General features: G+C 32.8%; 1 protein-coding gene across 1 annotated transcript; it reads left to right on the forward strand.

The window, feature by feature from the left end:
- The first annotated feature begins 69 nt into the window (after positions 1-69).
- Positions 70-6,831, forward strand: LOC134239194 (GATA zinc finger domain-containing protein 14-like). Its single transcript, XM_062721365.1, has 5 exons — positions 70-1,101; positions 2,293-2,475; positions 2,771-2,917; positions 6,262-6,412; positions 6,626-6,831. The coding sequence occupies exons 1-5, from the start codon at positions 70-72 to the stop codon at positions 6,829-6,831; spliced, it is 1,719 nt and encodes a 572-aa protein (XP_062577349.1).
- Positions 6,832-23,595: the final 16,764 nt, after the last annotated feature.

The following is a 23,595-nucleotide window of genomic DNA, read 5'->3' on the forward strand; positions in this document are numbered from 1 at the left end:
ATATTTGTAATTTTTGCCCATGTTTTTACAATATTGAAAAAAGGGAGGATTAAATTGTGAGTTTCAAGGATGTCTCAGGTACTGACCATATGTATGTTGTGTGTTATATTCTTTTTTGAGAACTGTTACTCTCAAAATCCAAACAATATTGGAATGGGACAAAATTTAAATGTAAACAATGGACAAGGTAATAATTTTGGAACCAGAGGGCGTTCATCACAAGGAAGTAAAAGTCCATCTGCTCAAAGTATAGGAATGTTCGGTGGAGAGAAAAGTGGCCAAAATGGCAACCCATTCGGAAACCGGCAAAACAGGCCACAGGGACAATCTTGGGGTGGTGGAAATAATAACAATGGACCAGCATCCATGTCTAGACAATTTGAGCCAAGTGGACCTTCAAACCAATTCCCAAACCAAATCAACATAGAAAAGCTGAAACTTCATTTACGAAAAGCCCAAACTATGCAGCGAAATGCTGGCAAAGGATCAAATCAAATGAATCGAGGAAACGGACGTGGTCGTGGCCAAAATCGTGGAAACAATAAGAGCCCTAATAATTTTTCGGCTTCACAAAATAATGGGAACATGAATGCGAATATGAATGGGAATTTAAGAAATAGGCAATCATTTCCGTTTAGAGACAATCAAAGAAATCCAAATTCAAACAGTCTAAATCAACAAAATTCAAATCCAAATGGCCAAAATTCATGGAATTCAAATCCAACTGGAAATTCAAATCAATGGAATTCAAATCCGAACCAATCAAAACAAAGGCATTCAAATCCAAAACAATCAAATCAAATGCATTCAAATCCAAACCAATCAAATCAAATGCATTCAAATCCGAGCCAATCAAATCAAATGAATTCAAACGTTCAAAATCAGTGGAATTCAAACCCAAACGGCCCAAATAGCATGCAGCAGCAACAACAAAATCAACAACAACAGCAGCAAACCATGCCAAATAATGCCATGAGTCGCACCAAGACAAACACGAAAAAGCAGAACAAAGGAAACGTGAATAAAACGAAGAAAACTCGAGCCAAAAATAGGAATAACATGACCAAGAAAAACCCACAACAAAAGCCGCCTGGTGGAATGGTCAGTATATACAGAAAAAATATGATTTCATCACAAGGGGCCGGGAAAGCATAATTTTATTACTGTAATTACAGGATCTCCTCAATGAACATTACATTTTTTATTATTGAGTAAGGTTTGTTTTCAATTGATAAATTAAGTCAATCACAATTCACTTAAAAAATCCAAAATTATATTGCCAGTGCCTGATATATAATAAAAAAATGTGTGAATAAAATTTACTTCAGAAAATGTATAGATAAAACAATTACCGTATAAAAATGCAAAAAAAAAAATCTTTTAAATTGATTTGAATTTACACTCAATCTATTTGAAGAGATTAGCTAGAATTTTTGCTATTTTTGTCCTTCTCACAAAGTATGGCTCATAAAGTTAAGAAAAATCTAAACATTAAATCTATTTTTGGCAACATTAAGTGTTTTTATGTAGTTCCATTCAATGCAATGGTGATAAAGGTATTTATCAAAGAAATTTTTAATGGGTTGTGCTAAGGCGTAACGTTTAGAATTCAGCTTAAAGTCTGTCTTAAGATGGATTGTCACTCAATAATGGTCTATTTTTTCTCTCTCTCTCAAAACGGATCGTCAATCATGAATGGTCTAAAAAAATTATCATTAAGCAACAAGTGTACGATTTATCTCAAAAACATGTAAAAAAAATGTTCACATGGACATAAATTAGAAGAAAAAAAGGTCTACCTATTTCACACGTAAAAACCCACCAGATGTATAAATTCACGAAAAATTAATGAAAGCTACAACGTTATGAATAATTTCATTTTTTTTTTATTAATAAGCCTTTTTCATTACCAACGTTTCTTGTGAAGATGCAAATTGACTGTGGTCAAAATTCTGACCATCGTGCACTGCTGATTAAACTGTCCTTTTTATGTGTTACTTGACCTAGCTTAGGAATAAAAATTATGCCTAAAGATATACAGAACCGATACGATAGCAATTATAGCTGACGTATTAATTACAGCTCAGTATTTTCTCTGTCAAAGTTATTGTCTCATAGGAGCAATTGTCAAAAAACAATTAGTCATTACAACTAAATGCATTTGAACATATCATATTTCTCACAATAATTCAAAATTCACCCCGAACATTTTTTATACGAAATATTCTGCTGAAATTTCTTAGATATTCTAATACTATGACCATAAAAATACTTCTATATATATATTAACAGGGCATGAAACCAAAGAAAGTTTCTCCTAGAAAGTTCTATTGGAAAACTATTTTCCCAAGTGGCACTGCAGCGGAAGAAAGTGCGGAAGTGCTATACAGTACTAAGCTGGTTCTCATCAATTCTGAGAGTGCACCAGCAATAGACGAGTTCAACAAAGGGGGCATTCTCATGGATTTCAGAAGGGTACGATTTACGGCTTAAAACATGATTAACAGAAGTGTCACGAAAATTTCAATTATATAGTTATAAATACAAATGTTATGAATGATTCTTTAAAAAGGGATTTGGCTTTGAATTTAAAAAAATAAAATGAGAAAACCAAGGACCGGAATTTATTGAGTACCTATGTGTCTCTCTATTATGATAATACATGTATACGATACAGTGTAACTTATTCACAAAAGAAATGTAACAATAAAACAAAAATAAAATTCAAAGGAATTTGAAAGTATAAAAATTTGTGTTTAATTTCAAACAGGGAATGATGGCAGTGCGCATGGATGTAATACCAGGAACCAATTTTCCCGGCATGCCTTTCAACGGACAGCGAGCTTGCTTCCTTATGAAGAATATAACAACCTTTGATCAAGCGGTGAAAGAATTACATACCAGAGGAAAAACAAAAGTATTAAAATCTATTTTAACATAACAAATATTAATTTAAAACTTACAATACTTGAATCCATGGTTTTCAAAAGTTATTTTCTTTGGCTGCTAATCTTTGGGGGAAAACCAGTAGTTTTCTGGTTCGTAAATGTGTAATTTAACTGTAAAAAAAATCTCTGCATATTGTTTTTTAATTGTTCCAGGATAGGGTACTGCCCACCGAAAAAAATCAAAGTACTCAGGAGTATAGAGAAACGGGCTCATTTACAGAGTAGAATGAATTTCTTACATGAATCATGTATTCATATTATATCAACAGATAACAAGAGTATCAGATCAAAAATTCTGATGAAATTTTTTTTTTTCAAAAATATCACTATTAATGATGAGACAGTTAGTTTATCGATCGTAGTACCACGACCATATTTTATGAGAATCAGAATTAACCTGGTACCGCCGAATGTAAACAAACAGGCCAGTCTGGTTCCCTCTCCTGCTTTTCCTCGTCTGTGTAGAGAACTACGATTTATTTTTGCGAATTTGGGTCAAAAAGCTTTTGATTAATTTTTACGCTTCAAAATTTTGCGAATTGTCACTGTCGCTCAAAATAAAAATCACTTAAGATTTTCCTATCAGTTTATTTTTCAATTTAGTTTGCACATGCAGTTAGAATACCACCAATATACTTGCAACTTGGCAAGAAATTGCAGAATCGCTCCGAAACAATTTTGAAGATAAAAATACAAAAGGATTTGCACTGAAAATAACTTCTAAATTAATTTTAATAAACCTTTTAGAGGTTGTGTATGCCTTTTAACCTAAAATATAATCCAAATAAAGACAAAAATATAATTAATTTTCTCAACTTTTGTTTTTTTTTTTTCTCACCTAAAATTTACACGCCGTGCTTACATTTGGAACTCTATTCACTGAGTTAAAAATAGACACCAACTTTCAGAAAAAATTCTTTTCATGTTGATTTATTTTTAAGAAAAATATTTTTGCGAATGCATTGCACGCGCAAATTTGCTAAAAATTTATATACAGTAAAAATTTCCAGATTTACGGTATGTTCTTTGACTAAGGAGTGAAGTTTACAAAGTCATTGCTACTAATGTTTATTTATGTACCGGTAGCTAAAACTTTTATTTTTGTTGCTTTATTTAGCGATTGTATTATCTCAAAAGCGGTTCAGAGTAAGTACTATATTTTCTATATATTCGATCAATGCATACTATCTTTGCAAGATATATAACTGTATTCAGCGGCAGCTCACACATATTGGTCCGACCAAAATAATTCCATCATGATAAGTAGATACAACATTATTGTTCATGATAAGAGTAAAGTTGTGTATGTCATACGTTAAAGAAATCAAAAATAACGTCAAAATATCATTAGAAAGTCACTTTCCCCCCGAAATGCAAATAAAAAATATCAATATTCCTACGCTCGCTCCCTCCTCAGCCTTTTTTTTTTTACGTGTTTGATAACAGAGAATAATTAGGTCATTCTTCGATTCATATCTTTTCACCAATGAATTGATAATACTATATCAACAATTGTATTAAGTACATGTTTATAGTCCGTTAATTATCATACAATTTGTTCTTAAAGAAAACATTAATCATTCTGTGTGTGTGTATTATTAAATGACGGAATTTTCAATCCCTGGCCTGCTCGTGTGTACACTTTGTAAACTGTAGGGTATCACTCGGCACACCTCGGCCGATTCGTACCTCATCTAGTTCACGGAATCAGCCGAGGTTTGCCGAATGTGTAGGGTATGTGTGGCAAAACGAGAACTGCATGGGTTGGAGATTCGGGTTCGTGTTGAAGTTTAGCATACCATTATATATAGAACTTGAATAATGTAAGTAATTTCTGCGACAAATATATTAGTATATTTCAGTTATTTTCAAAACAAAAAAGGTTTTCCATGTTTTCAGTTTAGAATTTTCCGACCCGGTCCTGATTTTCCCAACCCGGCCATTTTAAACACAAGTTGTTGCAGATGCAAATGTTAGAACAAACTATATAAAGTTCAACAGGGATTGTATAATTTTTATTAATCAGAATTCGTATTTATATGATCTAATTAAGAAAAGAAAAATTTTGTCTGACACCGTAACTTCTCGGCAAAACAAAACGTGTTTCTCCGAGCTCGCTGGATGCGCGTGACAGCTCCATTGCACGTGTGTAGACCAAGGCTACAGGTACATGTAGGCCTATGTGTACTGTTTGTTAGGAGACTGGGTGACCGTAATGCTATGGAATCACGATATTTACAACAGTTCCATAATTAGACAGTGCAGTTTTTTTTTTATTAACGTCATTATAAACACTGTTAAACATATTAAATCTAACAGTCGAATATCTTTGGATATGGGGTAACCCATATCTATTCTTGTTACATGTAACTTTGATATGGCGACTATGGGATGGACTTCCTGCCTTGAACAGGTTGACATAAGCTGATTGAACTGCTTTTTGAGCAGTAAGCCCGGCTAAAAATCAGTGGATGCCCATATGTTGCCTCTTTTAGTACAGTGTAGCATTTCACTTTGGGTCTCTTAATTGACCCCATAAAGAGTAACAAATTTTCAGTGTTAAGAATTATACTAGTCAACTTTTTCCAGACTTTTTAATTTTACCTCCAAAACGTCTTGCTCATTATTAGAAAGAAAAAAAAATTATGTGATCTCTTCTACTTGGATTTCATATAATTATATTTCTTGCATTTTTTAGCTAGGAAAGATAACTCTTGAAAATTGATTGTCTCGACAGCGGTTTTTTTTTGTTAGAAAATCGTTTATATGTAGATCAACTCTAAAAATTTTAGTGGCATTCTCTCTGAGACAGTTGAATGTTGCATTAATTACTTTTTAAATCCCTATGTAGAAATACATGCTAGTATATCATAAACTTTCAGTCTTTTTTTTTTTTTTTAAATTCTATGAATTTTTAAAGAAAAATAGCTGCATTGTTGTATTTATAAGTTAGTTACTGTTAAGTTAAACATAGCCAAGGACCATTGTAAGATTTATGAAAAAGATTTGTGAAGTCTTGGGAAGTTAACCGTAATTTTTAAATATCAACTAACTTCAGAATTATTCCATTAGAATGTGGTTTATTTTTCTCAATGAAAAAAAAAATTTTGAAAGCAATATAATTACTATAAATATTTGAATATCGAACTTATTTTTGTCTTTTAAATGTTATTTCAAAAGTTAATCACGAGGTATGTTATATCGCAACCAAACAGCTATCCCCATCCCCACCAAACTAAAAAAAAAACCAAAAACTGGCATTAATTAAGATAAACATTACTTAAGCTTGATTTGATTATTTTTAATTTTTCAGAGAACTCTGGAGATGGGAGAAATGATGCACATGACGGCCACCGTTAAGAATCGACTAGATGGCCCGGCCGTGCGAAGAAGAGGAGGCGTGTTCATCACCAGATATTGCCAAGACGCCATTAATAGTAACAATGTGTATCTATTAATGCCAGGTACATGATAGTCTTAAATTTTTAATATTTTATGAAAAAATTTTTTTTTTAATGATTTGTAGCTGAGTACATTTAGTTTTAGTAAATCTATCGTCTGATCATGATTTATCATCTTTTTTCTGAGTATCTGTCTATATGAATGCTTGATTTGTAGCAAAAAGCACATTGCAGAAACTGCTAAATCATTAATGAAGAAATCTTTTTTAAACACAGAGGCACCAGTTGAGATGAGTCCGAAGACCTTCCAAATATCAGGCCTCATTAACGCAATGGAACCACTCTATCCAATTCCGGTCAACATTGGTGTAGAGATGACCATCGACTTTGGACCGCCTCCAACTATGACCCCTGCCATGAACTTTAACCCTTCAACACCCGGATGGGGAAGGGGTTGGGGAAATAATGGCGGTTGGGGTTAAATACAAGAAAAAAAAATTAGTTTTTACTGTAAATTAATCTGTTTGATTGAATAAATTTTGATTTCTTAATAAAAAAAAAATAGAAATAAAAAGTAATTAGTTGTTATTTTTATCCTGAAACAAAATGCTGAGTGATCATTTCTTTTCATCGATAACGGTGAGTACTAGAGACATTGTGCTATTGATAAATCCTAATTTCGGCATTAAGTTTGGTTCGCAAATATTGAAAATCAACTCCGGTTAGAGACGGCGAAAGAAGTTTTTCATAACTGCGCCGGTGTAAAGACGAATGAGAATAATGAACCCGATGTTTTGCGCGAAAAATAAAATTCCACAATTCATTAAATTTATGTTTAATAGGTATTAAAAATTTGTCAGAACCCAGGTTTTGGTGTATTAAATTACATGAAAGAAAAATACTCCCTGTGGATTAAATAATTTTGCCGGGCAAAAAAAAAAAATTAGATAAAGAAGCAGTATTGGCCATTTCTATTGTTATTCATATGCATAGCTAAGTTGGGAATACTTTGTTTACATGATATGCAACTCATAACATTATATTTTATATATATTATATTTTAAGGTCAACCTATATTCAGAATCCAAAGGAGTTACTGTAAATGTTCGAGTCTAAAGGGTTAGGTAAACATTGTTTAATTTTTAAAAAAAATGTACCCAAACTTCGCTCGAGTTAGACAGAAAAAATCAGCAGTATTATATACGTATATCCTCCGCTTGAAAAGCGGGAGGGTATATACTTTGATGACAGATGTCCGTCTTTCATTGTGTCAGCTTTGGAAAATTATATCATCTGCTTATTTTCAAAACGCAACTCCTCTTATATATAAAAAGATGTGTTTGTGAAACAGCTATGCCCATGTATGGCAACATAGCGACAATTAAATTGTTCTTAAATGCAATTTAAATATATTGGTACCCAAAGTAGGGTCTTCTCACAAGAAATACAGTTGCAAAATAGGAAAGCCCTAGCACCACTTGTTTAAAAGTAATGGCTAAGGATAAGTTTTTGAAAGGTAGGTCAAACTCAAAGGTCAAAGGGTCAAAGTTGATGGTTTCTTAAGAAAGGTTTAATGTAACAAGGATAACATATGTGAAGTAAGAAAACCCTAGCCCTTACCGTTCAAAAGTTATGGCCAAGGTTAAACAAGTTTAATTTTTTTCATAAGTACGGAAATCTCCAAGGTCAATGTCAAACGGTAAAACTCTTTAGTATCCAATGAAAGGTCATGCCAAAAAATACATATGTGAAGTATTAGAGTACTAGTATCTACCGTTTAAAAGTTATGGCCAAAGTAAAAATTTGGCATTTTTGTGTAAAATGGGACAAACTCCAAGGTAAAGGTCAAAAGGTCAAATTTGGTAGTACCCAAAGTAGGTCTTGTCACAAGGAATACAAATATAAAATATGAAAGTCATAGCTCCAATAAATGAAAAGTTATGGTCAAGGTTAAAGTTTTTGCGGACAAACAAACCGCCAGATAGATAGACAGACAGACATACAGACGGACACGATAAAATTATATACCCCCCGAATCTTCGATAACGCGTAAGGGAACATGAAAAAAAAATATGATCTTCAATTAACTTTTTATATTATCATACAGTATAAAGAAGACGTTACAAAAATGAAAATGTTTGTTCTGATTTTCTTATTAAATTCTCTGAAAAATATACTCAGAACTGAGTAAAAGGGTGGAGTAAAACAAGAATGAAGAATTGAATGAATACTGTGTGCTATATCAAAAGGTTATATCTACATGTATAGTTTTTGCATTGGAATGTGTATTTTACACTAGCTCATAGCTTTACAGAGTATATTTTTAGGTGTTATACCCACCCCACCCCCTTACTTATTTAGGAGGAAGTCGATAATCAACAAAAGCAACAACAAAAAAATACCCTACCTTTATTTTTCTATAAGGAGGGACTAAAAATAAGCTTAAAATAATCTACTATTCTACTAATTTTCAACTGTTACTTTGCCACGATACTTTCAAGTATACCCCCACCAACATTTGAAGTATATGCTTTAATCATGGCGAAGTAAATTATGATATGATAGTACTTGTGTGAAGGCTTAACTTCATTTCAATATTTTATCTAGAGCCTCTCTCAGTATTATTGCAAGGTATAGAGTTTTATTTATATTTTTGCTTTTCTTTCTTTTTTTATTCAACGTAATTTTTTGGGGGGGGGGATAAAAATTTCCTCCTCTTTCATTGTCAAATTGGGATTTGCCAAACTTATACAAGCTAAAAGTTGAAATGAAGGAAAAATTAATTGTTCCTATTAAAGAGTATTTAAACCTGATTGTTGCATAGTTTGATTTCTAAAAACAAGTGGAATATCATTCTTTAAGAAAACATTAAAAGGAGGAATATTGAAAAGAACTGTTTTTTACTTGACAATTAAAGAATCTCTTTTCAAACACAATTTTAGCATTGAAAGATAGTGAATCTCTATTTTAATTTCTGTTGAAAATGTTCATTGCAAGTCTGGTTGTTCTAACGGGGGGGGGGGGGGTATAAAAAGAATATGTATTTGCAAAGATTTAATATCTTTAATCATATTGTGATAGTCTGCATGTATAGGATGGAACATATGAAAAATATACAGCATCGAGGCGTCCTGTCATCCATTTCTATTTTTATTCACTCGTCCTAATGAAACCTTATTAATTCAAACAAATTACTTATTTGTACGCACCGATATTAATTCGTCTGCTACAAATTTCTACTTTTTCCCAACATTTTTTTTTCTGATACAACGTATCAATGGAGTCAGTGAAAAAAAAAATTCATAAATTTCATCTCCAGCGTGCGTTTGATCCATTTACATGTACCATCTTTGATTTTCTAGGTTTACTCCTTTATCAGAGAAATGATTAATTGATTGATTGTTAATTGCTTAAAACTGAATTGTCAATAATGAACTTTATTACACCTACGTGCTAAGAAGAACAAAATAAAATCTATTCGAACACATGCATAAATTATTGAAGGAAGAACAATTATATTTTTTCATGTTATAAATTTTGTATCACTTTAAAGGGGTCATTTTTGGGGGTCAATATTTTATAGGACTAACATATAAAATAATGAGCCTAAAGGGTTACAAAAAATGATTTTTTTTCGGGTATGGTGGAAATCATCGTACTTTGTCGTTGAAAAAATCAGCAGTATTATATACATTATATCGTCTTTACACCTGAAACTTGTCCCTGGCACGTAATATCAAAATCGTAAAAAAATCGTGGAAAACGTGAGACATTTCGGACTTATTTCAACAATGCTCAGTTTTATAAATGTAAAAAAAAAATAATATTGTGTCTTCAAGAGAAGAGAAGCAATACTACTGCATGCACCCCAAATTTTATTTGATTCTAAGAGACCTCTTACATATATGTAAACACTGCACTCTGAAGAGTTCTCTTCCATATTTTTTTCTTTGCAGTCAGAGTAATCTGTCCTTGTAATATATGAAAGAAAACACTACAGTTAAAAACAAACTTGAAAAATATTTAAGGATTTTTATCAATAGATTAGTTTACAGAAATTAAATACATTACATGTGTGTATTTGTGTATTGTCGTGACATGCGCGATGCACCTAATTTAAACATGTAATCTGATTTTACAGCTGTTCACTCTAATTTTATGTCTTTTGACATTTATCCTTGGAAAAGTATACACTTAACAAAAGTTATGTTCAACTTTAAAAAGTTTAATTTTTTTCATGGAATGGTATGATATTTTCCAAGGTTATTACAAAAAGGCAAAATGAAAACCAATGATCCGTGACGAACCTTAAAAAAATAAATCATTTGTGGCACGAAGTTTTGTGTAATTAGTAATTTTTTGTGATCATTATCAAATTTTGTTTCACTAAAAAACACAAAACATTGGCAAAATTTTTGTGTAAAGATGGGAGAACTCCAAGGTAAAGGTCAATCCTTGCACCACGTTTTAATAACTTTTATTTTAGTGTTTAATTGTCCTTGATATCACAAAAAATTACAAATATAAAATATGAAATTTTCGGTATAGCTCCAATAAATGAAAAGTTAACACAATTTGAAAGTTTTTGACAAAATTTGACCAAACCGGAAGTTACTTTGTTCTTCGACTGAGGCCAACATTTTCAATGATTTTGCGTCACACGATTTAAAGACATTAAATTGTCCTGAAACAATCTTAGAAATATGAAAACAAAAAAATTCAATCATATGAAAATGATATCGTATGAAAAAAAAAATGATCTTGACAGCCTAAGGCTTTTTATATTAACGTCACCCGCGCGCGTAGGTTTAAAGAAAATCGTCTTTGACAAAAACAAAAATGTTTGTATTCGTTGATTTTCTTAAATTCTCTGAATTCTGAAAATATACAGAAAATGTGCTAGCCGCAGTAAAAGGGTGGTGTAAAACAAAATGAAGAATTGAAAGAATACTGTGTGCTAAATGTATAAAAAAAGATTATTTTATGATTATATTAATTTGTCTTGGAATGTGTTTTTTACACTAGCTCATAGCTTTACAGAGTATATTTTTAGTTATATTCTATTGGCACCCCTTTTCATTGTATTTTGGAGAGAAGTCGATAATTTTTTTTTACAAAAGCAACAACAAAAAAATATACCTTTATTTTTCATATTAAAAATATTTCTGTAAAAAAAAGGAACAGTAATGAATAAATAATTGATTTCTTCATAATTTTCAACTGTTACTTTGCCACAATTTTTCAATTATACTTGTCACCAACATTTGAAGTATATGCTTTAATCATGGCGAAGTGAATTATGATATGATAGTACTTGTGTGAAGGCTTAACTTCATTTCAATATTTTATCTAGAGCCTCTCTCAGTATTATTGCAAGGTATAGAGTTTTATTTATATTTTTGCTTTTCTTTCTTTTTTTATTCAACGTAATTTTTTTTTTTCAACATGAACACTTTTAAATATTGTCATCAATAATTTTGATTGTAATATTGGGATTTGCCAAACTTATACAAGCTAAAAGTTGAAATGAAGGAAAAATTAATTGTTCCTATTAAAAGTCACTTTTGCAAACCTACATTGTTTGCTAACATAGTTTGATTTAAAAACAAGGAATATCATTCTTTAAGAAAAATTAAAAGGTGTCATATCAATTAAATGTTTTTTACTTGACAATTAAAGTAATGTTTTTAATGTACACAATTTTAATTGAATAAATTCACACTTGTTTGAAAATTTTCTTTGTTTTTTTTTTCACACTTGAAAATGTTCATTGCAACTTTAGATGTGACGTTAAACGGGGGGGGGGAATTAATTTTAAACAGCCTAATATGTATGCAAAGATTTAATATCTTTAAGCATATTGTGATAAAGTCTGACCAAAAGACCTCTGTGTATGATGCATCTTCAAAACTGGAACATATGAAACATTTTGGATATACAGAAATTTCAAAGCCCCCCCCCCTGTCATCCATTTCAATTTTTATTCACTCAGTCCTAATGAAACCTTATTATATTCAAACAAATTACTTATTTGTACCAACATAAAGTATGTCTTGCAGTAACAAATTTCCTTATCCAAAAAATATTTTTGTGTGAATTTACATTTTGAGGGTACATCATTTCCCTGACATTTTGCTAAAAAAAAAACTTCATGAAATTTCATCTCCAGCGTGAAATATGATCATTTACATGTACGAAATTATTATTTGTTTGCATTTGTTCTTTAAAACTTAAAAAAATGATGAAATTGAAGTTTTGTTTGTATTGTTAATTGTTATAATTGAACTGAATAAACTCAATTTTTACTCTACTGTTTGGTAGAATTTTGTTAAACTCCAAAAGAAAAAAAAAATAAAACTAGTGTTTAAAGCTTCGATAGTAAAAATAAACGAAATCTAAAATAGGGGAAAAAGTTTTACAAAACTTTTACAAACACTTGAATTTTAATTATTACATGTAACTATATACTACTTTCCGCCACATGGTCATCTTGACCATTCCATCACATCGTAGCAACCAGTAAATTTTGATCAATTTTTCTGGTCAGATAATGTAAAGCTGTGGACTGAAGGACTTTATACTGTGAATTAAAATACTATTAGACGCTTGTCACACGTGGTTCAGTGGCTACTTGTAATAAATAGTGGGATGATATACTTGTACATGTAGGTAGGCTGATGTTTCCATGCATATTTTTAGCTCACCTCAACGAAGTTCTTTACACCTGTTCGGTGTCTTGTCCCTGGCACAGGTTAATATCAAGTTTTTTGGAAAAGTTTTCTTTTTAATTACTTCTGTGTCCTATACTGATGAGACATGCATGGAAGATGCTTCAAATGTGTTTTATTGTACCAGTCAAAGTTTCAGATGCTGCAATTTCAGCAAAGGAATGACCAGGTTAATGTTTTTGGAGCAGGTTAACATTTTAGTTTTTTGTAGGATAACTATAAGCCCTATCTTGACCAAATATATGAACATCTAAGCACATCTACCAGGCTTCTCTTCCATGCTATTTACATTTTCCTTTGCAGTGAACAGGTAAAGTTTTTGGTGTGGGTAATATATCCAAGAATAACCCTATGTTAAAAACAAACTTGCATGGATGATACATCTAAGGATTTTTATCAATAGATTGCTTTGCTGAAATTAACATTATCCAGTTACATGTGTGTTTTTGGTGCAGGTTTCATTTGCAAGTAACTTTAAGCCCTATGCACCAAACTTAAACATGATACATCTGATTTTACAGCTGTTCGGATGCTAATTTTATTTTCTTTTGACATTTAATAGTTAAAAGTTTTTGGTGCAGGTTTCATTTTAGGAACTATGAGTTCTTTAATGACCAATTTTTACTGATACTGTTTGGATGAATTTTGTTCGGAAACTGAAACCTAAAAAAAAAATAAAACTAGTTTTGATGCATGTTTCATTTCCAATAAAAATATAATGAGCAAACTTCATGGATGATACATCTAAGGATGCACAAATGGACTTGTCGGATGCAAAATTGGACATACATTTTTGATAATAGACAAGGTAAAAGTTATTAACTACCAAATACTATAAGGCTTATATAACATTGTATAAACCAAACTTGCATAAATGCTGCATCAAGTAGATGAAAATCAAATTTTTCTCTGGTCAGATTTTCATGAAGAAGTAGTTTAAATTTTTTATGTAGGTCTATTTAAAGTATGAATTAAAATTGCTTTTAAAAATATTTTCACATGTGGTTCTTGTTGGTTAATTGTGTGACTTTGATTACTTGTACATGTAGGTGAGCTCTGTAATCTCTGATTACCTATGTTTTTAAATGAAAAAAAAATATTTAAATTTTAAATTTAAAGCATTGTCTTCGACTGGTGAAAAAAAATAACAACACCTTAACATTCATTTGGCTGATCAAGGAATCTTAAAAATATCTATAAAACAATGTAAAAAAATGCTACTCCTATTTTGCCATTAACGCCAAAATCATGTTGTAAATTCTAAAATAACTTGGAGGAGATAAATGCAAAATGTACAACATGATAACAGTTATGATGTTATAGATTTTGCATTAACCTCCCCCTAGTAAATTCAAAAATTTCTACATCAAGCTTATCTTATATATCAGATATATACTTCAGTTCCCATACTGGCTTTTGCATCACAATACGTAATATATTCTTTAAAGAAAATGATTTTTCAACAGATTAAGCAGTAAAGCTGAGGCATAAAAAAAGATCAAACAAACACGATGACTGAGAAGAAAGCTGAAAGCGCGATGAAGTCGCGAAGAAGATTCCTCATTGGACCAATATGCTTAGCTCATGTGTTCACATTCGGTATCTACAACAGCACAATTGTTTTGTTTTACCCGGAATACCTCGGAAAATTTCTATTTCCAAATGCAACCTCCGAAACTTCGGATAGCTCCTTATGTAATAGTGAGGGCAATTCAACGGAAACTGAAAACGGCAAAGTCATCCAAACGGAAGTGGTTAGGTTTTCCATCTATGCATCTTTGTGTGTGGGCATCCCCTGTATTATCGCATCTATTTCTTGGGAGCATCAGTGACCGATATGGTCGAAAGAAAATGCTGATGATTCCAACAATTGGTTTACTCTTAGTGGAAATGTCCACAGCAATTTTGATGTATTTCGAAAAAAATCTGAATTATTTTCTTATTCCCATGATTTTTCAAGGTTTTGTGGGGGATACGTTTTCTTTGGTACAATTTGTCATGTCTTATGTATCAGACATAACAGAGAATAACAGATTGAGGACATTCGGAATAGCTATCACTGAATGCTGTATCGGGATGGGTGTCGTAATGGGCGGGTTGGTAGCGGGATATGTGATAGAAGCTTCCGGTTATATGTGGCCGGTGGAAATGTCTTCACTCTGCAATATCATCAACATCATTCTCATACTTTGTCTACCTCCAACCAATATTCAAAACAAAAATACCGATCCGTGGAGTTTGAAAACAGTTGTGGACTTCCTTAAAGAATCCCTACAATTTTATTATTCGAAAAAATATCGTGGAATTCGGTGGAAGTACAACATCTGCATAGGGCTGGATCAATATATCGGTAATCGGTATATATCGATATTTTTTAGCAATACGATAACCGATACAGAGATGCTTGCGTATTGCTCGATTATTTCAACGTTTGGAAAAACGTCAAAGTGACTAATATTACGAACGACTTATCTAAAATCGTTTAAACGCATGTAAACATGTCAAAAGTGTAGGGTCGCTACGTAAAAGTTAGCAGCAAAATGTAATTATATTTGTCAAGAAGTTGCAAGTTCTGGTGGAACAACGAGCCTATATATTATTACCCATCTCAGACGGCATCGCAACATTGACCTGTTTGCTACTGTGAAACTTGGAGGCAATTCCGGTAGGTAAAATGGCGCGTCGAAAAAAAGTCATGGAATATAAACCGATAATAAGATATCAATCAGAATTTTTAAGTCATAGTTTATTTTAACTCAAAGCAATTTGGTAAAATATTTTATTCCATTACTTCCACGAATACGACATCAAGTGAAGTATCAACACATTTTATTATTCGCAACATATTTAAAAATATCGTGCTTTAATGCAAATTTTTGCAAAAATACTATCATAAAACAACATCAAAAATAGTGTATTCTCATTTGTCTGTATCGGCAATATGTATCGCATATCGCACCTCTGTATTGCAATATGTATCGTATCGAAAAATTTCTTTCAATACCCAGCCCTACATCTGCATCACGGTGTACATTCTAGGCTGTGTCTGTCTCATTGGTCGGAATGCTGCCGAGGTCCTTTACATCATCAGTCCGGCATTTTGTTTTAGTCCTGTCCTTGTGGGATGGTACCACGCAGCCCAGCATACATTACAGCAGGGAATATCGATGCTTCTCATACGGGTTTTTCTGGGTTTTATGAATTTAGAGGCAATTTCAGTTCTCTCTCTCTCTCCTCCTCCTCCTCCTCCGCACAAATAGTAAATGAAATTCCAAATTCACATGTCTTCATTTCATCAGATCAGAAATTAATATATGTTCATATTTTTTCTGTTATGCAGCCCTTGTTATCGGCTTTGGAATGGCCCTAGGTATTCCAACGATGAGAGGAATCATGTCTAAAGAAACGCCCAGCGAAAGTCAAGGTTGGTTGATCTTAAACAAGTGAAGTTCTGCAAATTTATACACCGAGACCTGTTTGTTTGGCCCTAATTGCAGTATAGAGCAACGCAAAATAGAAAAGCTCTCTACACCAACACGCAATCGTTTGCTTTTACTTGCACCCAAATAATGTAAATTTACATACGAGTCAAGAGCTTTTTAAACTCAATGCCCTTCTGCAGCAAAAAATATTATATTATCGACTCTTCAACTGAGTGGTTAATGCAGCCGCTTCTCACGTGTGGGACCCCGTCTAGTACCGTGGGATCATACATAAACATGTGCGAGCGTACTGTGATAGTTGGCCAGAACATTCCAATTTTCTCTCACTAGTTAATAGATATTATACATGTAACAAACAATAATCAATTTAAAAAGTCAATTGGAACAATACACATTTGGAGCACAGCAGATACAGACCTCTAAAACATCAGAGGTGGAATCAGGTACAATAGAGAAGTAAGCATTCCCTGCCCCTGTCGACCGGTCACACGCGCCGTGTACTCTTTGTCATGATCGGACAAATGGGATAATGTAAATCTACATTTTTGTATACTATAGACAATTCAGCGTGAAAATAATGTAAAACTTGTATGAGAAAAATCAGTAAATATTCGACTTAATACTTTCCGTATATCACACTTGATCAATCAATAATGTCTTCTCATATTTGGTATACTTACTTTGACGGCATAGTAATAACTATAAAAATAATTAGGTAAGTACACGCAGTTTGAGCTGCTGCCATGCCATCAAATAAAGCACCTTGAATTAGTAATACAATGATTTGTTTAAAAATTAAGACATCTATCAAGGACTTTTTAACATTTCGACAACCTTTAAATGATGACGTGGTAAAAGTGCACGATTATGGAACGCCATGGCTGCCTTGTGTTAGATGATTTTATTATATGCTGTGGGTTTGTAATTATATGCTGTGTGTTTGTAATTATATGCTGTGGTTCTATAATTATATGCTGTGGGTTTGTAATTATCTGCTGTGGTTCTATAATTATATGCTGTGGGTTTGTAATTATATGCTGTGGGTCTTTTATTATATGCTGTGGTTCTATAATTATATGCTGTGGGTCTATTATTATATGCTGTGGATCTATTATTATATGCTGTGGGTTTATAATTATATGCTGTGGGTCTATTATTATATGCTGTGGATCTATTATTATATGCTGTGGTTCTTTTATTATATGCTGTGGTTTCGTTATTATATGCTGTGGTTTCGTTATTATATGCTGTGGGTTCATTATTATATGCTGTGGTTCTATAATTATATGCTGTGGGTCTATTATTATATGCTGTGGATCTATTATTATATGCTGTGGGTTTATAATTATATGCTGTGGGTCTATTATTATATGCTGTGGGTCTATCATTATATGCTGTGGTTTCGTTATTATATGCTGTGGGTTCATTATTATATGCTGTTGGTTCATAATTATATGCTGTGGATCTATTATAATAATTATATGCTGTGGTTTCATTATTATATGCTGTGGTTTCATAATTATATGCTGTGGGTTCATAATTATATGCTGTGGTTCTTTTATTATATGCTGTGGTTTCATTATCATATGCTGTGGGTTCATAATTATATGCTGTGGTGTATTATTATATATTCTGTTGGTTTATTAGAAACTAGCTTTTCGAATCCGGACTTCTCGTTTCTGGGTTTTAGTTGCTCAAAATGGCTGCAACTGCAACAGGGCTTACCGTAATAGGAATGAAAGTACCAAATCCCCGGATGGCTTTATTTGTGGTGCCACAAATAAAGCCATCTGCTCATCCGGGGATTTGGTACTCTCATTGCTAGCGCTCTCGAGCGCTAGCAACTACGTTAGTCCAAATTCCTTGAATACGCTAGACTGGTACCCTGACATTGGTTAACGGGGCAAGCGCCCTGAAAAACCAACGTACCCTGACATTGGTTAACGGGCGCAAGCGCCCTGAAAAACCAACCCTGTCCTTGTAATTCCTAGCGGCAGCGACTGGAATCAAGGGCAGAGAACCAGTGCTATTGAATACGCATGCTCGTCGTGCATTCTGGGGAAATTGTGAAAACTACCATAGATAGACCGCACGGTAACAATTTCGTTGTATCATTGAATAACTTTGTTTATTTATTGTGTAGTTTATACTTTAAAGATAACTGCATAATTGTAATACTTCAAATTTTCCCTTTTTCTGACGGAAAAGCCCGAGTCATTATCTGATTGTTCTAAACAAAGACGAGGGAGGTTTTTTGCTAACGCTCGGCTTCACGGTCGGGCATTCTGGGAAAACTTCACACGGTCTGTGAAAACGACCATAGATAGAATGTACTATAACAATTTCGTTGTGTCATTAAGTAGCACGGGTCTTTTCTGTTTGATTCTGAAGTTTGTTTATTTACAGTGTAACTTAAACTTTAATGTAAACTACACAAGAAAAAACTTAGGTCATGTAATGCAAAGATTCTAGATATCTAGCTTACGAGTTCTACAACCTTCCTGGATAATGCCGTCAACCTCATAAAAATTTCTTTTTTTCTTTTCAAAGTTTATTGAATTGGCAAGACACAATAAGCGATTGATACAATGCACTTCCTCATTTTAATTCTATAAAATACACTTCACAAAAGATTATAACTCTAGCTATCAGATTTCATACTCATTAAACATTAAAGACTTCAGCAAAATAAATTAGTTGACCATGAACCTTCCTTTCTGCATTTAAAAAGTGCTACGGCGCTAGCTCGCCTACCTTTTTTTAAAAAGATAAACTTTTTCCTATTACGGTTAGGCCTGTTGCAGTTACCGCCAATTTTGAGCAAGTAACCTCCAAAACCGAGAAGTCCTGATTCGAAAAGCTACTTTCTAATAAACCGACTGATTATATAATAATGAACCCACAGCATATAATTATGAACCTACAGCATATAATAACGAAACCACAGCATATGATGAAAGAACAACAGCATATAATTATGAACCCACAGCATATAATTATGAAACCACAGCATATAATAATGAAACCACAGCATATAATAATGAAACCACAGCATATAATAATAGATCTACAGCATATATTTATGAACACATAGCATATAATAATGAACCCACAGCATATAATTATAGATCCACAGCATATAATTATGAACCCACAGCATATAATAATGAACCCACACATATAATTACGAAACCACAGCATATAATAAAAGAACCACAGCATATAAATATAGACCCACAGCATATAATTATAAACCCACAGCATATAATAATAGATCAACAGCATATAATAATAGACCCACAGCAAATAATTATAAACCCACAGTATATAATAATAGATCCACAGCATATAATAATAGACCCACAGCATATAATTATAGAACCACAGCATATAGTTATAGAACCACAGCATATAATTACAAACCTACAGCATATAATTATAGAACCACAACAGATAATTACAAGCCCACAGCATATAATTACAAACCCATAGCATATAATTACAAACCCACAGCATTTAATTACAAACCCACAGCATATAATAAAATCATCTAACATAACGCAGCCATGGCGTTCCATACACGATGAATATAAAAAATGAAAGGTTGTTCGACTAGTAAAATAATGTTTGTATATGCTACAAATGACACAATTCAAAGATTATTTTTCTACATTTTGCACCGCGCCATAGCCTACTCTGCAGAAACCATATACATGTAGGCATTATCATGTGAAAAAAATTCAGAGTATCAGCTCGTGGTTCATCTTGAGTGGCCTGCATCGTCATTTTGATGATAATAATTCCTCCTATTAGTCATTGACTTTTTTTACATCGATAAATCCACCGGATGAGCAAATGCACTAAAATTTCTATTTAATTTTTAAGAATATTTATTTATTTATTTTGCTTTGAAGAGGGTCTGAAATAAAAATGATCACTACTGCAGCTTTGAATACTATATCTTGAGCTTTCCTTGCATGAATGCGTTTAAAATTGTGAAAGTTTTTAGCATTTTTAAATGCTAAAATTTGTATGCTGCCGATTTGATGCTTTGCATGAATTTTAATTGATTCCTTCAGGTATTGAAACTCTTCAACTGACCAAAGAAAACACAACAAAGTTAAAACTACACTGCGTATGTCCTTTATAAGCTACAGAAAAATACTTTTCATCTACATATCGTCAGGTAAAAATAAATCATTGTAAATAGAATACAACAGATCGAGACTACAGTTTAATAGTTGTATGGAAGAACTTGTACTTGTATTTTGTCTAATTATTTCGCCATCTGCACGTCGTATAATCAATGCATACCTTCAAGGAATTTAACGGAACGGGTGCATCCAGCTTTGCCCGTGTAAAGTTTGTAAATCATAAACTAAATTGTGCCGTGTGGGTACATGGAAAAATTTCACTATGGATCACAATACAAAGTATCTAATGTGTAAATCTCACGAGGAGAAACTAATGCCGATATACTGTGAGGAATGCGAGTGTCCAGTTTGTATGACGTGTATAACAACATCTCATCTACAACATAAAATATACAAAGCGTCTTCGTATATTCAGGCGCGGCATGAAGAACTGATGGAATCCTTGCATGGAGAAAATTCACTGATTGAAAACACAGGTACTTGGGTCGTGGTTTATAAATATTTATAATGTACCTTATTGATATGTAAAAAAAGTAAAGGTATGCAGGCTCCGTAATGGCGTCTGCTCAACTCGCTTGTTTACATGGCCTGTTTTCTTTAAAAAACGCTGCACCTACCGATATTTCTGCACCGGACGCCTCAGAACATTGATTACTAATTGTAATTATCCTCACATCTTGCAAATAATTCCTAAAAGGTGATTTTTAAACAATTTTTCAAAATTTTCGTTAACGTGCCCGGAACTAAGTGCAAATACTAAAACCCGAATCAAAATGAAGAATTCCGGCCATTAAGACACTCCAAAATTCTAGAGGCATCCCGAGAAATTTAAATATAACTTGAAATTTCCATAACTATTTATAATTTTCTCGGAATGCCTCTAGAATTTTGGAGTGTCTTAATGGCCGGAATTCTTCATTTTGATTCGGGTTTTAGTATTTGCACTTAGTTCCGGGCACGTTAACGAAAATTTTGAAAAATTGTTTAAAAATCACCTTTTAGGAATTATTTGCAAGATGTGAGGATAATTACAATTAGTAATCAATGTTCTGAGGCGTCCGGTGCAGAAATATCGGTAGGTGCAGCGTTTTTTAAAGAAAACAGGTCATGTAAACAAGCGAGTTGAGCAGACGCCATTACGGAGCCTGCATACCTTTACTTTTTTTACATATCAATAAGGTACATTATAAATATTTATAAACCACGACCCAAGTACCTGTGATTGAAAAAATAAAAAGTGAACTGATTTGTAAGCGTAAAACCCTAGAAGAGAGGAAAATTAAACTTATTGACGAAATAAACAGCAGGGAGGAAACCATTGTTGCAGAAGTCAGAGATATCCGGAAACAATGTACCGAAACTGTATATCAAGCTGTTTCAGAATGTGAAGAAAAAATTCAGGAAAGCGAGAAAGAAATAGATAATTTATCAGAAATACCTGATTTTGACACAGAAACGGAAACAAACTGTATTAAAATATTGCAATTTCATAGCGAATTACGACGGCTTGAAAGGGAAACAAAAATTCACGACCCAGTGAACGTTACATTCAAAACTGATATAAATCTTGGAAGGAAACAGATAGAGGATCTGTTCGGAAGCGTGGTCGTACAACATGATTTATATCTGTCTTCTGATGAAGACCGGCAAATTGAAAGAGAATCTCCCTTTCATGACAAAACTGGAAGAAAGTTATTATTCTGCAAGAAGAAAATTAAAGACCAAGAAAACAGAGTTATTTGTTTCCAGTTTCAATCCCAGATTCACGGTGCAACAAATCAACTTAAGGAAATTTTATTTCATGGAGGGAAAATGTTCATGCATATTTTGAACAAGCTCTTTGTAGCTATTGATGACACTTCTCTGAAGGAAACACTTCCGAATGTGGATGGTTGCGTTGGACTTTCGTCGGGACATGGAATCCTTTTCATTTGGAACAACAGGTCAAAGTTGAGTCTTTACTTACATAATGGAAAATGTTTGTCTTTGTTTTCAGTCAAGAATCCCAAAAATGAGGTAATACTGGCAGTAGAAGAAAATGAAAAATTAGGTATATCCTTGTTAACGGAGAAATCATATCAAAGCTTTAGTTCTTCGAGTTATAGATTATCAATGTATCGAGTAGACAAAAATGGAGAAGCAGACAACTTTGCAAATCAAAAATCTGTCCCTGAATCTGAAAATTCAGAAGTTGCAAAACTTTGTATCCTAAAAAATACAGGGTCACAAATAGCCATCATTTGTAGAAAATATCTTGAAGTATATGATCAAAAATTATCAATTCTGTTTACATACAACGGGAGTGCTCGAAACAGCATATGTTCGTCTTTTGCAGCAGCATGTGCCTGTCTTGATCAAGATGACAACATTTTAGCTGCAAACAAAAAGGATAATTCTGTCCACATGTTAGACATTAGTGGTCAGTTTCTAAGAATCGTTGTATGGCCGGAAGATGGATTATCATTTATTACGTCTCTCTCAGTTGACAGAGAAGGGTGGTTGTGGTGCTTCGGTTCGAATCTTGAGAGAAGTTATCTCCATCTCTTCGATTATGAATATGTAAAGACAACTGACAGAACAAAGAGAGCAACTACTGAAACGGGAGAAAACTTTTCAAAATTCAAGTGACATGCATTTTGTTATATATTATATGTACATCAAAATGTTATATGTCTCTTCAAAACTATTGTTAATATATAATTGTTCTTAATTGTGAATCAATTCTTGCTATGTTTAATTAAATCGTGTTTGTCTTTCCGTTCCAATATTTTTTTTTCAGATTACACATTCATATGAAATTACAATGTCTCTTCACTGTTGATGCAAATAACTGGTAACACTGTTATCTTATTATTATATCATAAGCTGCAATAATGTACTTGTAGCCCTTTCCCTTTTGGGGGAGCGGGTGAGAGGGCTAC

Source organism: Saccostrea cucullata, unplaced genomic scaffold, assembly GCF_032062105.1.
Source record: "Saccostrea cucullata isolate Sc308-1 unplaced genomic scaffold, CSIRO_AGI_Scuc_v1 ctg169, whole genome shotgun sequence".
Taxonomy (NCBI): Eukaryota; Metazoa; Mollusca; class Bivalvia; order Ostreida; family Ostreidae; genus Saccostrea; species Saccostrea cuccullata.

Excerpts from the sequence above, each read along its gene's own strand:
- LOC134239194 (XM_062721365.1), top strand. The coding sequence starts at position 70 with ATGTCTCAGGTACTGACCATATGTATGTTGTGTGTTATATTCTTTTTT. Across the intron at positions 1,102-2,292 it reads AAAAGCCGCCTGGTGGAATG|GGCATGAAACCAAAGAAAGT; the intron begins GTCAGTATATAC and ends ATATATTAACAG. Across the intron at positions 2,476-2,770 it reads TTCTCATGGATTTCAGAAGG|GGAATGATGGCAGTGCGCAT; the intron begins GTACGATTTACG and ends AATTTCAAACAG.